The 20,000-nt window shown below is 38.2% G+C and overlaps 1 protein-coding gene across 1 annotated transcript in view; it reads right to left on the bottom strand.

Moving 5' to 3' along the window:
* LOC122808224 (membrane progestin receptor delta-like) overlaps positions 1-20,000 on the bottom strand; it is a 64,283-nt gene that overhangs the window by 39,931 nt on the left and 4,352 nt on the right. Inside the window, exon 2 of the mRNA XM_044079186.1 lies at positions 10,772-10,898. Coding sequence (XP_043935121.1) covers positions 10,772-10,898 — 127 coding nt within the window. The remainder of the gene's footprint in view (positions 1-10,771; positions 10,899-20,000) is intronic.

Raw genomic sequence — 20,000 nt, 5'->3', positions numbered from 1 at the left:
TCTATGTTCATTATAGCCCATGGACCTCACCAGAGATCAATATTGGCTGCTCTCCACAAAAGTCCAAAATATCTTTTTTTCCAGTCCATGAATCAATTTTGTTTTTGAACTTCTCAACACCATCCACCTGTCTAACATCCAGAGGCAAAAAAATTCCATCTTCTTCAGCTCTAGAATGGAAGTATTTGCTACCTAATTTTGAGTGCACCACCTTTATATCTACAAAAAAAAATTGATTATTTCTTCTGCATTTATTATGATACAAAAAAAATTCCCATTATGTATTCTGTCTCGCTGGATTTTTAAGCATCTGTTGATCAAAATTAAATCTTCCCTTAACTGTCTCTAATAGATGCATAATAAGTTAAGTTTTCCAAGTCAAGCTTTATAGGAAAGATTTGACAATTGTTTATTTTTTTTTCTGTTGTAGTTGTTTTTTTTTTTTTTTTTTTTTTTTTTGTAAAGACCATCTGCACTTGTTCCAGCCTGCAAATATCAGATCCTGAATATGCACAGAAATCAGAACCATGTTCCATTAGTGGTCTAATAATTGTCTTACAGCTAGAAAGCATAACCACTTCATCCCCCGGGAAGGGGGGGACCAGTTCTTAAATAATGTTCGAATTACAGAATACCTTTTCCTTGAGATTTTATTCACCTGCTCTTCAAAACTAAATTTGTTATCAGTAGCAATACCTAGCTGTTCATAATCATTACTTTCCATAAATAATTGTACTATTCATACTATATGGATAGCCTATCCATATATAGCAGCTCGCACTTAGACTCACTTAATGTTCCGTTAGACTGTGCCAGTTCAAGTAAGCGATCTAAATAGTGTTAAATATCATATTGATGTCTCATTGACGTAAAAGCACCATCAGCAAACTTCCCAACCATTACTTATTCACAACTGGAAAAGAAGCTGTAAAAATATATATGAACTGAAAGGACCCAAAACTGAGCTTTGTGGAACACAAATAGAAATTTTTATTTCCTTTGACTTGTGCCCTTATTGTCTTCTCTCATTCAAAAAGTTTGCAATCCATTTAATAATGTATTAATTGAACTTCCAGTTCTGTAGGGATTTAACAATTTGCTGATAAGGAACTAAATCAAAAGCCTTTGATACATCTAAATAAATCACATTGACTGCCAGATTCACATCAAATGAATCAACTACATCAGTGTAAAAGCTTACTAAACTTGTAATTTTAGTCCTATCCAAAGAAAACCAATGCTAGTGTATATCATACTATATTTTACCTGCAGTGATTATCATTAAATTTACCAGAATTCTCTCAAAACACTTTCCAATAAGGCTGGTTAAACTTATTGGCCTAACGTTTTTACTTCTGAAAGAGGACCCTCCCTTATTATTTGTAATAGCATAAGGACATTTCTATTGGTAGGGAACTATTCCATGAATTAAAGATTGTTGAATCAAGAATACTGAAATTTCTTTAATAATCTCGGTAATGTAAGACACCATTTATCTTTTCTGGTCTTGAAGCTGAAGCTGTATACGTCTGAATTCCCACAACTTCTTTACTAATATTATATCATTATATTACAGCAGTGTCAGTGGTGCAACACGTAGCACACTCACCTTTGGTGCAGAAGGCTTTCAGTTCTATTCCCACACCAGGTAGTTTGATATCTAATAACGTAGTGCAGCATAAATTGGGTGCTGGTCTCCTTTCAGATGAGTTGATGGTAACTCAGGTAGGTGTAAAAAATCCCACAGCATCTATCAATAAAAGTATGGAAATCTCTGCAATCCCCTGACCAAATTTCTCCCAGTGGTATACATACCACCTTGGGAAAAGAGGCTACTAGCCTAGTTGGACTAACCCAGTCAACAAAGGATAAATAAAAATAAATATCATCCTATTTTGACTAACCCAGTCAACAAAGGATAAATAAAAATAAATCTCATCCCAAACTCTTCTATCAACTCAGATGTTTATTGTCCATTTATTAAATTTTTTAAATTTTCTTTTAACCTAGAAGTACATAATTCCCTCATATTTTGGCATTACCTTTTAGTATACCTGAAATATACAATTTTCTTCTTTTTTTCTTTTTTTATGATATAGAATGTTGAGATTATTGCTTCTATGTAGTCTTGCACTGCTAGTACCAACATTTATCTGAATTCTTATAAGAATATTGAGTTTTGAGATCAATTTGGATGCTTGTTTTACTGGATAAAAATACATGCTCAGTATTCAGGATCTTCATTCCGTGTTTCAATAACTGAAAACTAAATAGCCTAGAATATAAGGTGAAACTAATGTGAAATTACATTTCTACCTGCATTTACTTATTCTTTTTTTAATGCATTTTTAATTTATGTAAAGCATCATATAATTTAGCCAAACCTTATAGATAGACATTACTAACTGTATTTCACAAAGCAGAAAATGTAAGTTCTGTGTTGTGCTTGTGTAATAAATTACCCAAATAAATGATGTTATCCAAATTCGTATCAAGTTTTAAAATTAGTCGGGATGCTTGGGTTAACTGTTTACAAACACATGCTTAGTATCACAGGGCTATAATTCTCTGAAAACTAAATAGCCTAAAATGCAAGCTGAAAAAATGAAATTATTTCAGTCAGTATTTAATTATTTTTTCTGTGACAAAGAGTGTTTTAATTTTTATGTATTTTGTAAAGTGCTTTTATTTGGCCCAATCAGTAGAGATACAAATTTCCAACTCTTTTTTACCACTGATTCTTTAATGTTTACATAGTTAAATTTCCAGTTAATGATGTTCTTTTTTTACTTTATGCAATTTAAAGCAAAAAAAAAAAAATGAAATACATTTTATTGCTTTGTTATGTATTCTCATCCATTTTCAGATATCAGGGTATGGACTAGTCTGTGTTTTCACTTACAATGTGTGATTTGATTATTTTATACTTAAAACATGTTACAAGATTTCTGAGTTAATATTTCTCATTAGGTCAATATGTTAAAGTCATATATACTTGTAACACATTTTGGCATAGTTAACCTGATTCATTTATTAAATACTCATACCTTTTCATTTTCTGGCTGATGTGCATAATTTATTATATCATTCCATAGTCAACATGCTTGTTGCTTTTAAATGTATTGCTGTTCTCTCATCCTAGGCATATAGTAGCCAAACATCTTATTATATTTGTTTCTTATGTCTACTTCATCTTTAATATAATTTCATCGTATGCTTATTCTCCCTTTTTGGCTATATAATATTACAGTGATCCTATCTTTTGGTTGTCTTTTCCTTTCTTCCTCTTCTAATATCTAACAATTTACTTGAAACCACCTTTAAGAAACAATGGTGCTACTGTCTGTCTTTTTGCTATCCTCAGTCCATTCATTTTAAAGAATATTATTTTTCATTTATCGTTCCACAAATAATGGTGCGCCTTTATCTTTGCTCCCTATTGTCTCATTTTTTAGTTCTTAGTCTGACACTTCAATAAAATGCTTTACCTGTACAGTGGTTCTTTCTATCACAATAAGATGATCAAAAGAAGGAAACGAAAGAAAGATAAATCAAAACTTCCACTTAATATAGACTTTTTAATGAAAAAGGTGAGTTCTTTTATCCAGTTATTATACAGATTTCAGGTTGTGTTTGAACCACATAAAAACAGACTTTCAATTAATTTAAAAGATAATCATAATGTGCGCACGATCCAATCAACTGTAAACAGTAATTATCCTTTAAAGCAGTAAAAATAATATTCCAAATATACAGTTGTTTAACAAAGAGCAAATAAAAAATTAGAAAAATGTTGTCATATGTACGAACAGCTGTCTGTGACAAATGTCATAAGCAAGTTACAGCAGTAAGCACCTTACTTGTGTTACCCAAATGTCTATCATTTTTCAGTCACAATTTGAGACAATAGTAAGGCATTGCACTAAGTCAGGCAAGATTTATTCCTGCATAAATATAACACAGTGCTTTAGATTTAGTTCAAGCTGCAATTATATACAATTTAATGTGAAAAGTTAAAGTAGTGCAGTATTAAGCAGTGTTAAATGCGTTCATTCAGTATAGCTGAGGGCTTGTCTCTTTTAACCTGAGTCTTAGTTATTTGTAGAAGGATTTCCAATGTAAATGTTTGTGAATGGAAGGCTGGCGATAATCAGCATCTGTGTATTTAAACTGGGAGTGAATTGTAAACTACTGGTACTTTTTATGAAAAATAACTTTCCATTGTACTTACGGAAAATGGCCTCTTTGTTGCGTGAAATCCTTGGTTTGTAAGAGTAGAGGATAATGGGGGAGACAGCAATTATAGTATAAAAATTGATAAGAAGGGTGGATAACAGTGGAATTGTCTTTTCACTTATTGTCAAACAGTTAATTTTGTTGGTTAGGGCTTGATAGGATAATAAATCTACAAAGTTTATTTGCAGTTATCTGTTAAGGGTTACATATAATCAAATTAATTAGGTATAGGTAATAAAAGGGAGGGCATACTGTAGTTTTAGCTAAATATACTTTTACTACTGAGGATCAGATTTCTTGTGTGAGCAAATAAGAACATTTACTGCATAGTTTTAATTGGTTTAGGACATTCTGAGAAGTTATCATCACAGCACGTTGTATGAAACTGATTGTGGTTAAGTCACATTTCCAAGAATTTATACTGAATAACAAAAACTGTTTCCAAGCTAGAATGATCAATAATGTTTAAACAGAAGGATATTGTTAAACCTAAGTGTGATAGTAAATAACACTGACCACATTTTAAGCATTTGTATTTGTAAATATGAGTGACATGGAACAAGTACAATATTTTTTTAAAACATTCTTCTAAGGCAGTGTGCACTGTAGTTGTTTACTGATCTTAGCATGAGTAGGTCATCAGCATATAGTGTTACATGTAAGTTTTGTAGGGACTTCATGAGATCATTAATGAAAACAGTGGAAATTACTGGTCCAAGTACCCATCACTGTGGTACTCTAGAGTATACCCAAGTCAAACTGTGTAATTTGACTTAAACAGGTCACGTTAGCTGGTGAGCCAAGTTACTAGTGTTCCTTCATTATGAATGTTAATGGTTTCTATAAGTGGAGTAGATTTCTTTACAAAATAATTATTGAATCTGTATCTCACTGCAGAGGCTTTGTCAACTATGGTTAGACAGTTTACTGATAAGCTCATACAAGACAATTCTGGAATATCATTATTGCATATGATTCATCAGTTCATGTCATGTCACGATGACTGAACTCAGGCCACCTAAAGGCAGTGAAGGTATGCTACTGAGATCCTACCAGGGATGGAGTCTACTGGTGAGCTGTCCTGCCAGTGTTGGCTGTGTACCATCAACACCAGTGATGATGGGTAGCAGAGCACTGCACTCCTCCTAATTCTGGTATGGAGGGTGTGTGCTATACTATACTCCCTGTACATAGCCACCCTCTGTATATACCCTAACCCAATCACAGACAACAATAGCAGTATGAGCAGAGGTGACAGCAATGGAAATCCTCCATGTGGAGGTGATGATGATGTTGGAGTATACTACCATATATCTCATGAGGCCAATCACATTTCCTCAAAGAGTTGCTGATGGTATGGGGCTGCATCCTCCTGAATGTCAAAGACCACAACAGTCAACCCTGTGCTGGACTGTATAGAAACAGATTGTGCTTGGAAGGCATTCTTGCACATCTGCTGACTGATGCTGAATGCTTCCCACATGTCAGGCATCACATGGTAAATGTAACAGCATCAGGCTCCCTTGCAAGACTGTACTATGGCAGGCATACCCACATCTGATGTCATGCAGTCATCTACTGTGGTAGCCACATGCATAGCCCTGCTGGTGCTCACAACCATGGGAGTGCCCTCCCCATCCAGGGACACTGCTTGTTCTAAGTGTATAGCCATGAGTTCATCTGTGGATGTGGCCATAAGTTCATCCTGCACAGAAGATGTTTAAACATCCAGGATGGAGATGGTCAATGCCACTGTCGTGTCCAAACGTGACTGTTTCAGCATTATCTTTGACCTCCGTATGAATGTCAACATCATGTCTTTGCTCTGACCCAGTCTCTACATATGTCACCGCTGCACTATTCCTCCCCATAAATATGCAGCATCTAAACACCACAGTGAAAAATATTTATTGGGACACATCGATGATATAGCATGTATAATGTCAGGTGTACAATACAAACACACCTGCTGATGTTCCAGTGATGACAAGAATTAAGTGAAACACTGTTGTGTTACACTGGTGATACAACATGTATAATGTCAGATGGTACAATACAAACATACCCATTGATGTTCCAGTGATGACAAGAATTAAGTGAAACACTGTTGTGTTACACTGGTGATACAGCATGTATAATGTCAGATGGTACAATACAAACACATCTGCTGATGTTCCAGTGATGACATGCATCAAATGAAACACTGTTGGGATACACTGATGATACAGCATGTATAATGTCAGGTGTACAATACTAACATATCCGGTGATAAGTGTCAAGTGAAACACTGTTGGGATACACCAGTGATACAGCATGTATAATGTCAGATGGTACAATACAAACACACCCACTGATGTTCCAGTGATGACAAGAATTAAGCAAACACTGTTGGGATATACTGGTGATGCAGCATATAAAATGTCAGCTGTACAATAGGTTGATAGGTTCATAGGTAGGTACTAGGCTATCTGCCCAAAGGCATTTATAAGCCTAGCCAGAATGTGTTGGCTTTCGCCGCCCCCTTAGATTAATTTGCTGTGCATCTGTCCAACAGAGCCATTGAAGTGATCCCTGGGGTAAACTTTCTGTTTCCCATCCACTCGTCAATGTTTCTCTTGAAGAGGGTTAGCGAGGAGCGCTGCCTAATGTAGATTGGAATCTGTCTTTCAACCAGTAGACTCATAGCAATTACTGTTCACTAGCCAGTGTTCAAAGTAGTGCCCCATTCAAACTCTGGAGATTTACAACTAGATGCATAATATGAAGGCATATGATCCCATATACCACAAATGTCTCTGAATTATGTAATTGCACTTTTGCACAGGCAGCCAAACACTGGAGCTTGTTCATGAGGTAACTTACCTATATGGGTGACTTCATAGGTTCATAGTTTCATACTAGGCTGTCTGCCCTAGGGCATTTATAAGCCTAGCCAGAGTGTGTTTGGCTTTCGCCACCCATTTTAAATGAATTTTGCTATGCCCTTTTTCGAGGTTAGTATACTGTGCCTCTGTCTAACAGTGACACAGAAGTGATACCCGGGGTTAACAACCGGTCTCTGCATGGCTCGAACCCGGCACCCTGCAAACCACAGACGATGTGCTTTACCACAAAGCCATGGCAGATATACTGTGCCTGGGAATGCAACTATGCAGCAATGGGCTGCGCTACTCATGGCTCACAAATCAACAATGTATGCATGATTATTGGCTACCATTTTGTATAGTGATGCAGCAGTAACTACTTCAGTTTGTGATCAGCAGGCAACACCTGCCTGTTTAAGAAGTGGCTATTGGGCCTTATGATGGGCCTTTCTGGAAAAATTACACTTGGTATGACCTGGGGTAAGGTTTTACCAGGGCCACAGGCATTAGCAGGACAGGTGAAGAGTGAAGGCAATGATACAATGACATGTGATGCTGCCATCCTGAACACCTCCATCACAGGTTAGGCAACAATGCCTCAAGTGGTACTGTAAGTGTCTCTCACTGCACAGTGTTTGATTTATGGGAATAATTGCACAGCTATGCACAAATAATGTTTTCATTTTCTCCTCTATCTTTAACAGAAAAGGAGTTATATTCATTAGCGCCTGCATCCATAATGCTGTTCCCATTATGGATCCAAGGCGCAGAGTGGTAAGTGAATAAGATCTCCATCTTGTCTCCATCTCACAGAGTCAGAATGCAATGACACTGTCTTTGTGTCACTGCTCGGTGAAGACTGCATGCTTTCTTCTTTATAGGCTTCTAAGCAACTCCGGTTTTCTCATACTTCCAAAAAAAAAAAAAAAAAAAAACACATGGTAATTGACAGGTCACTGTAAAAATATAAAGCATTAACTCTTGTCCTTGTGAACAAGTCGGGACCTAAAAGGGTCTGAGGAAGACCAGTATATTCACCCAGTTAACAAGCAAGAGATAAATAATTACATAAACAAGGTGTAAGAATTCTTTTTGTACTCAACAGCAAGCAAACAAGCCTTCCTTAGGAGTCCTGGCACTTCAGTTTTTTCTCCATCGGATTTAGGATCGCATCCAGCCATGCAAAGATCAACATGAATAGATCCAGTGAGAGAACTTAAATAGTTTTATAATGGTAACTCTGGATTCACTTTGTTTCACGTGTTTTCAGAATTCTTCTTCTGTCACAAGACCCTCATTGTTTTACTTTAAAAAGATAGGTAAAGGTATACTCACAGGAAACAACATTACCAGCATGTAAGGCAACATACCAGACTTGGCTACAAAACAATTGAAGATCCTGAACTCATCATAACGCATCAAGTGTGTCAATGGCTGGAAAAGTAAAAATAGTGAGAGGATCTGACATTGCTCATACCATAAAACTGACTATTTCTTGGCCACCTATTGTTGATGACTATGTACCAGTGTTAGCCCTATAGAGCTTGTATGTCTTAGAAGCCTGACTAACCATCTCAACATTAAATATAAGAACTGGTGTGTGAACAGTGCCTGGAGAAAGATTGCTTAATCATTAGTACACAGGTTCAAAATATCAGGGATTACTTATTTCTGCTGCTTCTTTTCCATACTTTCAATAAAAATCTGAACATGTAGATCTGTGTGATCTTTTGTGTAAAAGATTACGGCCACAAAACATTGACATCTGTCACAAAAGGAAATATTGCAGCCTAGATCACTGGAATTTTGTAAATGATTATGTCATTTGTGAATATCAACATGATTTATATAAGATGCTTGTTTTACCAATGTATTAGAACTGTATGTTATGTGTATATCAAACTGCTGGTACAGAAGTGTGTGTAAAATACTGAGCTTAAATATGTATCCACAGTGTACCATATTGGAAGAAAACAGAAATGTATTTACAATATTGTAGCTGTGTAAATATATATTTTAACAGTGGAAACTAAAACATAAAAGGCTAACTTGCAAAACTTTGGGAAAATAGTTGAAATTAAATTGTTTTATAACTACATAATAAAAGGGATGGCTTCAATACAGCAAGGAGACAGGGTGACTAAAACTAGATAGCCTTCTGTATTGTTTTGTAAGTGTTTTATTGTTTTATGTCTTCCAGCAGTTGCAAACATCTGAAAGCTATGTATTTTCACAGGGAGATGCTAAATGCTAGCAGTTTCTAGCAATGGTTGTTGAGCCTGGGAACTGAAGTCAGATGACAAAAAGTGATGTCATGCTGCAAGTATCCCAGAAGTAATATTTAATATTAATTTAAGAACACTCTCAGAGAGTGAATGTGCATTTTTTATTTTGTCTTTGACCTAGCAGCATCAGCTGGAACCATCCACTTACCACATCTGTCTTGCCTTGCTGTAAGTAAGTTAACTAGGGTACAGTAATTTATTTTAGATTCAGTAAAGAATATAGTAAAGATTAGTTTAGATGTTCTCTGTATTTATTTGAGACTGCCTTGCAATGTTGTTTTAAATATTTCCTGTGATTTTGAACTCTGATGTCACTGTGAAGACATATTTAGTATTGTCTTGCTCTTTTATTATTTATTATTAAATATATTTAGACCTATCTTTGTGGCTGATATTTGTGAGATATATTTAAGCTCTGAAAGTACTTGCATATTGGTTAGGTACCACTGTGCAGGCCACTCCTAATAGCCTTGTTCTTGGTCAGACTACCATTTGGATTAATAGTAACATTACACAGTAAGATAGGAAACTCTTTGTTAAGGGACTTACAGTAGCTGATAAGGTGCTTTGGTGGCAGTGATAACTACCTCATAGTCTGGGTAGAAGGGGGAATAGCTAGTAAACTTGTGCCAGCCTTTGCCAGGTGTGTGTGTGTGTGTGTGTGTGTGTGTGTGTGTGTGTGTGTGTGTGTGTGTGTGTGTGTGTGTGTGTGTGTGTGTGTGTGTGTGTGTGTGTGTGTGCCTAAAACAAATCTCCAAGAGTGTCTATGTCAGCTACTTGGGCAGGGACACGAAGTACTGGTTGGACAGAGAGAGTGTTGGAGGACTTGGCTTGGAACCCTGGCTAAGGACTCAACTCTACAGCTGTGCCACTGGGGAGTTTTATTAGGGATCTGGAGAAAAAGGGAGAAACCAGCCCGAGACTAACTGTGATCTCTGTGTGCTCTTAAGGGTATTGCACTTTACTGTGTGTGTACTTGTCATCCTCCCAGTGTGCACATCCCCCACTGCTGCCAATGGTGAGGATTGAGGTTCCTTGTCTACTGGGCAAGTGCCTGGGTGTCACAACATCCATTTAATAATGGATAAATCAAACTGCAATATTTTGTACTTTTTATGTGAATTGCTGCTCCATATGTGTAATCTATTTCCTTTCAGTTTATTAAGACCATGTAAAAAAAATTTTATATAATCTCTCTTAAGTATTTAGTCTGCAGTGTATATAAATAAATAAATGCAAACATACATACATACATACATACATGCAACACTCTACAAACAGAAAGTCTGGCATGTCAGATAGTGAGTTAAAAGTTTAGTTGTTTGGTGCACTGCATTTCATGGATAGCCATTACGTATTTTAAGATACAGTCACTGCAGAACATACCGAGAGTAGCAAGAGAGGCCAGTACAAATGTACGTGTTGAGAACTGCTAACGGTATGAAGTAATTGTGTAAGGTGCTATTGATCCACCGATCTGGCATCACATAAGTCCCATAAGTAACAGCACAACCTGGAATACAGAAATGCAAAAATAAATAAATCTGAATTACCTGTAACATGATGTTAAAACCTTAAATTATTAAGGAGGAGAAGTTTCTACATAAAGTGCAAAGAAACATGTCAAATATGATATGGTATAAACCAAAGATTTCATAATGACTTCATGCACTTCCTTTTTTAATGATAACCTTCTAATTTACTGAATTTGCCAATATTCAGTGTTCAATATTTCAAACTCATTGCCTCCATGAAGACCTTAGATGAGTTTGCCAAGGATAAAAAATAACTGCATAAACCATCGCCAAACCAATCATTCACTGTACTATTGAATACTTTGTAGAGTTTTAACCCTTTGAATATCTAATGGTAAACTGTTCCATAGTTTATCAGTTCTCCCATGGACTGAACTTTTCCCTAAAGTAGTATTACAAGCAAGACTATTTATGAACAATTATTTCTAGTTCTCAATGAGTGTGACTTAAACTCAATTTCTAATGTTGCTGCCAAGGTGTCATAATTCACACATTTGTAAATTAACATTAAATCATCTCTAACTAGCCTACAAAATAACTTGAGTACAAGGACAACCTTACCAGCCTATTCTTATTATGCAGATGTTTGACCCTAGTAATTTGATTTTGTAAATCATCTTTGGATCCTTTTCAGACTATAACACTTTGAGCAGTCGTATACACACACAGCTGTAAAACATTCAGTGATAGGTTTCACTACAGCCTTATAAATGGGGAGAAGGACATTTTCATCTTACTGCTTATGCTGCATAAGATGGCCTTTATAACTGAATAGTACTTTCTGATTATCAATTGTACATAGACTCTTTACATGAACCCATTATCAAAAATAGCTCCTAGAGCCTCGATCTTTTCTTCCACTTCCTTGGATTACATTATTGATGGCATATGGATAATGAGGATCATTTTCTTTTCTTGCATTAAATTCCATATGCTTTCTCAGTGGCCACAGCTACAAAGCATTCACATATCCCTGTAATTTAGTTTGATTATTTCCTATACTCACAACCGATCCTAGTTTAGCATCATCAGCACACTTACTATTCAATATACAGTTACTCACTGCAAGGTCTGACATGAAGACGGTAAGCAAATTTAGTCTGAGAACAGACCCTTGTGGTACCCTCACAGTGAACAGTGTATCCTCAGATGTAGCATCCTCTATCTTAACTCTAAAAGCTATATTTGTTAGCCAGTTACCTACCTACTTAATAAAACTCCCATTGATGTTATTTTTATGCATTGCATTGATAATCTCACTGTGAGGAACTGAGTCAAGTGTTTCTTTGTAATCCAAATACACTGCATTCACTTATCAGTCTAATATCAACAGCTTTCCAAATATTCTAGTAAATGTATATTCTATTTGACATGCAAGATCTTCCCTCACAAAATCCATGCTGGTAAATGTCCTGATTTGGTTTTAACTACTCAACATTAATTCATAAAATCCTCACTCAAAGCATTTAAGAAGAGTAGATGTCAAACATAGAGTACAGTATTTATCATCTGTGTTATTTGTACCTCCTTGGATATAGGTACCGCTAAGGCAGACTTCCGTATTTGGGAATAAATACTATCTCAACAGTCTATTGAAAAAGTCACTGTAAACATGTTTCAACTAAATCAATAATACTGAACAAAAAAGGCCATTTACACCATCAGACCCTAGTACTGTACTGGGCTTTATCTTCTTTAGAGCTTCAGATACGATATTTGTGGATATATTAGGACAATAAGCTTTACATATATAGAAACTGGTCTTTTCAAGCATTTTACTGTTAGACAGCTCTAAAATGTATCAGAAATAAGAGATATCAATTGATCTTTGTTGGTAATCAGTACATCTTCCTTTGTTATGCTAATGTCACTATGGACATTTTTCCTAAAATCCTCAGCTGTCTAAATAACGCTTTCTATTGTCTATAGTATTAAAAGCCAACCAAAGTTTATTTTTTCTTATATTCCATATCAGTTTCCTAAAGCAAGTTCCTGACTCATAGTAATTGTTTTTATAGTCCTGATTTGAATACCTCTTGTATTTAAACCGCAGTTTTCTCCAATGCTTATTAACATGTTTCCAACTTCAGTGTCCAGCATTCATGGATAAACTAAAGAAATAGTTCCCTTATAATTACAGCATAGTCTAATCGACAAAATTTCAGTTTTGGTTCTTGATGTATATATATGATTCTCATAATAGTAGCTTAATAGTATTTAAATGGTTTGAGCCTTGCAACTGTTGTTCAATATTATAGTAATTTATAGCCGCACCATCTTTAATCCAAATAACATCCAATATATTAACTTTTCATTTTGTTTTTGTCTACTATCTGATAACATCCAAGCTCTTTGCTAATTGTCACTTTTTAATTTATGGTAACACACTGGCTATATAATATAGGGGTCTGTCTGAGAGAGCTGAATATGTTAGAATGATTCTTAACGTTCTTACATAAGCTAGAAACTATAACATGAAAACATTTTATTTAGTGGTAAGCTGTTATGAGTATTCCATATGAGTAGTTATGCCCTCCAAATTCAGCAAGCACTTAGCAGTATGGTTTTATCACTTTAGTGTAGAAACAGTCCCCGGTATTCATGAAGCTTGTGCCAGGCGCCAGAGTAGCACCGGTGATCTAGCGCCAAATATGGCCGCCGAGCGATTCAGGTATGAGCTGTTTCCACGTGCACTACCAGCATATGCCAGAGCTGCACAGCTTCTGGCGCATGTATGCTAATTACCCCATGCGCAGCAGTGTAGCATGCAAATTAAGGTATATAGCGATTCATGAAGTGGTGCAGGCATAGCATAAGCATGAAGAAATGTAAACCAAAAAAATGGTTTATATTTTTTCAAACATAAAATCGGAGCCATGAAAGCGGACCAAACTTATGTATTATAATGTTAATATATGCCAATGGCTAAATATATAGCCAATGGCATAAAAAACATGCACAACACATAAAAAATAACATTTAATGTCATGGCCACACTAATGCAAAGTAAAGCCGCAGTGCATTGGTGTGCAAACAGGATCACAAGGAAAATATATTTAGATGTCATAAAACTGGAACGTAACACGATTCATGAATTCCCCATAATAGTCAATGGCACGCATGCTACACCACAACCATGGTGCAAGGGTTGCTAAGGGTCTGTGACAGTGTTCTGCACGGTAACTAGGAATTAGTAGTCAATGCCATGCAAAAGAGTCAAGTAATACTGAATCGCAAACTCCCCGCCGGCGTAAGGATGTACCACACGGCGTAGTGGCACAACACCAAGGAGTGGCCTGGAGGTAAACATGACATCAAGAGAGGAGTGCGCCACCATAGCTGTAAGCACATTGGATCATTGCTAATCTGGGTTGCCTGTTGCTAAGCAAAGCCACAGGATAGGGGTGTGGAAGTAGCCATAGCTTTGCTTAGCTGAGAGCACAGAAGGTAACCAAATGTGCATGTGAACGTGGATGAAAACGCACTCGAAACCCGGTAAACGGCTGTGCACCACAGCTGAAACAGGAAGGATACGGGAAGACAATAAGGAAATGCTGCAGCATGGTAATTGGAGTACAAATGAGTAATTAACACCTAGGAACTCACAGTGGGCCATTGTCAACAGCTAACAAGGCTGCTAGCAGCTACCTGCAGAAAAGGAAAGGGGAGGTGCCGTACAGCAAAGAAAAGAGAACTGTCACAGCAGAACAAAGCAAACTTGCAGTAGATCAGCTACATAACACATTTCCCAACACAATCCTGGGTTGTGAAAGTACAAAACAAGAAAGCCGGTAGCTGGATGCATGCCTGACAATGGGAGGAGAATCGGGTTGAAAAGTGAAGTAAAGGGCAATAGATGAATCACGGCAGCCAAGCGTAAGTCAACACCAAAGGCCCCACAATAGCAGTACCTGCTGTAAAACCAATAATTAAGATACCCAGCAGCTGGAATTGCACATACACACCCAATTACACCAGCATAATCCATTGCACAATAGTATAAGGTGTGAAAGCCTCACACACACTTGTGTATTCCCAAACACTCTGCACCATCGGTGTATACAGATGGGTAACTTTTAATATGTACATGTTAGGGGCCGCCATAGCTTTGATTCACCAGCATGTGCTGGAGACTAGCGATGGTGCTGAGGATGATGCTGACAACCATCTCAGGCACTGGAGGAGGAGAAGAGTGTTCAGACCCAGGGTAACCTACCAGGGGCTACATGATCTGGAGATAGTAGAGCATTACAGGGTGGACAGGGACATCATACAGCAACTTGTTGAGCTGTGCCGGCCATGCCTCAGAGCCAGAAGTAACAGAGGGGAACCCATCCCAATGGACACGAAGGTATGTGTAAGCTTGAGAATACTAGCCACAGGTACCTTCCAAAGGCCAACTGGGGATATCATGGGGATCTCACAGGCATCAGCATCCAGGGTACACCACCAGTTCCTGGATGCCATGTTACCACATGCCAATGAGCACATATACTTCCCCCGAATGCAGGAGGAGTTGGCCAGCAATATGCATCTTTTCCACCATGTGGCAGATTACCCGGAGATACTGGGTGCAATAGACTGCACGCACATACACATCAAGTCACCACCCGGTGAGCAGGGTAGGCACTACATAAACCACAAGGGATACCCCTCCATCAACTGCCAGGCCATGTGCAATGCCCAGGGCATTATCATGGATGTGTGTGCTGGCAGCCCTGGAAGCTATCACGACTCCCACATCTGGCATGCCTCACAGCTGTATCAGGTATTTGCCAGGGGGGACATCCCATATGGCCACCTGGTGGGGGATGCTGGCTATGCACTGGAACCGTGGATGATGACTCCCATCAGAAATGCACACACACAGCCACGCAAGAATGCCATAATGAGGTACACGCAGAAACCAGAATCATCATAGAGCACGTGTTTGGGATGCTGAAATCATGGTTCTGTTGCTTGGACATATCTGGTGGAGCCTTGCAGTACTCTCCAGGCATGCATGCCCACATCTTCATAGTATGTGCCATGATCCTGCAGAAACAGCTGCAGCAGGGACAGAATGGTGAAGGCCTCACAGCCCACCACCATTGACCAAGGGACCCACAGGCACAGAGAGACTTAGACCACGAACACCCTGTGCTAGCCCCAGTAGGCAGACAGAGGCATGCCCAGTATGCCCATGCCTTGGCAAAGAGGGAACGTATAGCGCACACACTGACAGTGTAGGCACTCATGGACTGACACCCTTCTTCACCTGCACACACAGCAAACATGGATGGCACACACACACGACCATCTGTAAATTGTCATGTATAGGTGGTCTACTGTGTGCATCCTACATAGGTAGCCCTCAACTATTGTACACAAAACTGCCATTGGTACAAGGTAAGTCAATACCTGAACAGAAAATTAAGCTATCAGCATGTGTCCATACTGTATGTAGAGGTTCATAGATACATAGGTAGGTACATGCCTAACTGTCCGAGGCCACTCATAAGCATAGGCAAAAAGTGTCTGCTGTCGCCACCCCATCGATTAACTAACTGTCCCTCTGTGGAGCAGAGCCAATTGCGGGATCCCTGGGGTGTATCCACTGTTCCCCACCCACTCTGCAAGGATTCCCTGGAGTGTTAGTGAGGGGTTTTGTATAATGTAATCAGGGATGTAGTTCCAAATAATGGGGAGTATCCCTGACAGGAATCTTCTCAGATGTTTACATGTTACATAGTATACCTTAAACACAGCTTGCATATATAGGTAGCATTCCACAGAATAATAAACATGTGGAACACACAACCGCTGAAATGTGCATTAATCACCCTTGCACTACCAGTGCCTGCTCTGAGAGGTAAAATACCACTGCCAGGATTAAAACACGCAACCATGTAAACAATCTTCACAATAACATACCACTAAGCTACCTGAGATGTACCAATGGCAGTTGTGTATACTGACAGGATAAAACACAAAAGGTAGGAATGTGTGGAAATAGGACAAACCTGCATGTACCCAATGAAAGGTGTATGATATATATATATATATCTATATCTATCTATATATGTATATATATATATATATATATATATATATATATATATATATATATATATATATATATATATATATATATATATATATATATACACAATATATATATATATATATATATATATATATATATGAGAGAGAGAGAGAGAGACATATGTCGATATATGGGGATATACATATATATGTAGATATATAAATAGGTTAACAACATCTACATAACCATGGAGGTACATATAAATGGGATACCTACCACATACCGACTGCTTGACATACAGACACGCGTAATCACAAGGCTTAAAGTCCGAAAGAACACAGTACCGAAACACCAGATGTGTGAGGTTTAAAATCACAATGTTAAGGGACAGTTAGTCAGTGCTTCTGGTGTTGCGGTTCAGGTAGGTTACTGTGTGTAAGTGTGTTTCTGAGGGCTGTAGTGTGTGTAAGTGTGTGTTCAGAGTGTGGTGTGTGTTCCTGGGGGACTGTAATGTGTGGGTGTGGGTTAGCTTTGTGCATCTGTTTGCATGATCTAGGAGGTAGAATATTAAAGTAGGGGGTGTGGGGGGCACAGACACCCACATGGGGGGTGTAGGGGGGGCTTTCCCACCTGCTCATACGTAGTGTAAGATGGTTTGTTTGGATATGGTGGGTAGCAGTGTGTCTGTGTGTGCGTGTGTGTGTTCCATGTTCGTGTTACTTTCGCGAGTTACTGTCGCTGTCGGTAATGTGGGGTATGGGAGTCTGGGCCCAGTACTGTGGCCATCAGAACTGTGTGGTTTCGGGATTCCATAGGTATCCCGTATACAGTGGTTGAAGTGTTCATATATGAGTATAACATGGACCATAGCAATCACACATACCGCCACGACCAACCTTTATGAACAAATGATATGGAGAGTACATGCCTATACACTATTACAAATATGTGCTATGGACATGAGCCAATGATAGGGTTACCACCTGTCCCACTTTTCGAGGGACAGTCCCTCTTTGGGCGGTTGTGTCCTGACCAAATATATTAAATGTGGCAAATGTCCTGAGATTGTAGGACATAATTATGTCCCATATGTAATGTAATAGTTGCATACAATAGTTCTTTCTGTATCTAAAATACCTATATGTTACAAGAAACAGGATAAGCAACTAAACTGCTACAAGAATAAGCTTATATTTAGGCAAGAAAGGAAAGTTCTATCCCTTGTACTGACCATGGGTTTGTGTCGGCCTGTAAAATCTGAATGTGTGTCCCGAAAATGTCCCACTATGGCCATATGAAAAGGTGGCAACCCTAGCCAAAGAGGGTCAGTCACCAACACAACTACGATGACTGCAAATACCTATGACAGAAATACATAGCTTTCATGTAGCAGGACTAACATCACCTGCATGCTATACAGGAACCACTTAACAGTGCCTTAATGAATCAGCCTGCAATTACCATAGTATTAGTCCACTAAAGGATAGGTGTTCAAATAGGGAAGGAACCCTCACGCACATATCGATTATGTATAAAAGCTGTTCCTACACACCTGCATCTGCTATGCACACCCACCAACATCACCCCCACACCCAAAAAAATTACAATACAAACTGTAATAACATCACAAATCATTCACTCACTGTACGACATCTGCAGAAGCCTTAACATACATTGTCAGAGGCACACTAACATGGCGCTATGTGAAATATTTGCTGTTATACAATGGAACAGCTGCTGATGTTAAGGGTTTGTTTGCACTAATCCCATTTCAGAGGGTTGTGTGTACACCGGGAATTGTTACCAATTACTGAGTAACAGCGTAGTATGATACACATGTACACCAAATCAAGGATGTCTGGTGAGCACACTGTAAACCACATAACAGTTCATGCATAGCCATACAGCCTTGAGCTGCCAAACATCCTTGCCAGACTGAAACATGTGCAGAAGTATCAGGTACAAACAAACCCTGCATAAGTAGCAATGTTCTGAAATATAACAGCTGTACTCACATGTAGAACAAAATCATCTATCCATTACACACAATCCATGGGAGTCATGAAGCTAATATATCTCTGTCTGTCTCCATATAGCTGTTGAAATACGTCACAAACAACAAATCCAGGCCATCTTCCTCGAAAGTAAGGCAAATGGACAACGCCCAAAAGGAGTACTCAGTTATACACCACTGTTGCCATGGTATCGGCTAATGGAGTAGCTGCACAGCTGATGTGCATCTAATTAACTACTTTGGAACACCAATTGGTGGTCAGGATAGCACGTTACTGATATTTAACTAGAAAAGGATGGCTTATCACACATTCAAACCATCTGTATATATCAGCAGAACGTTACAAAGAAGATTGAAACACAAACAGAAAAGGATTGAATCAACAGTCAACGACACCTCGGGTTACTAATAAGGTATGTAGCACACTCAGTATGTCTGTGTATTTAGTACCTGTTCTGTAATATTTAAAGTGCATGCAATCCATATAGTGGAAAGAGTTATCTTGTAGTGATGTATTGTTGAGCATAGTAATGCTTGTAGTATTTATGTGTGTACTGCTGTAGGTCACAAGGCAAACACTGCATACACCACAAGGGATGCTATATAAGGGCTTTGAACACAAATATTCCTCACCAGCCGCTGTCAGTGGCAGGGCTGGTCCAACAAGTATGTGCGATAACGGGATAGTATATGTTGATATATTGTAACAGTAGCCATATGTATGGGTGTATTACTGAGAATAACATGTCGAAGGTTGGCCCACTGTGCAATTATGATTTGCATTGTGAGACATTGTGCCAATAACTGTGTAATGTACAGTATTTTAGGCAGATATGTATTACAAGTTACATAGCATTACTGTTATGTTAGGCAAACATTATAGTTTCATAGTTTCATAGTATAGTACTAGGCTATCTGCCCTGGGGCATTTGTAAGCCTAGCCATAGTGATGTGGCTTTTGCCACCCCATGAAATGGTACAAAAAATGTACAAAATAAATTTAGAATACTGTGCCTCTGTCTAGTAGTGACACAATGAAGG

This window comes from Protopterus annectens, chromosome 8.part0, assembly GCF_019279795.1.
Source record: "Protopterus annectens isolate FY-2018-M chromosome 8.part0, PAN1.0, whole genome shotgun sequence".
NCBI lineage: Eukaryota > Metazoa > Chordata > Ceratodontiformes > Protopteridae > Protopterus > Protopterus annectens.
This window is presented reverse-complemented; position numbering and strand designations above follow the sequence as displayed.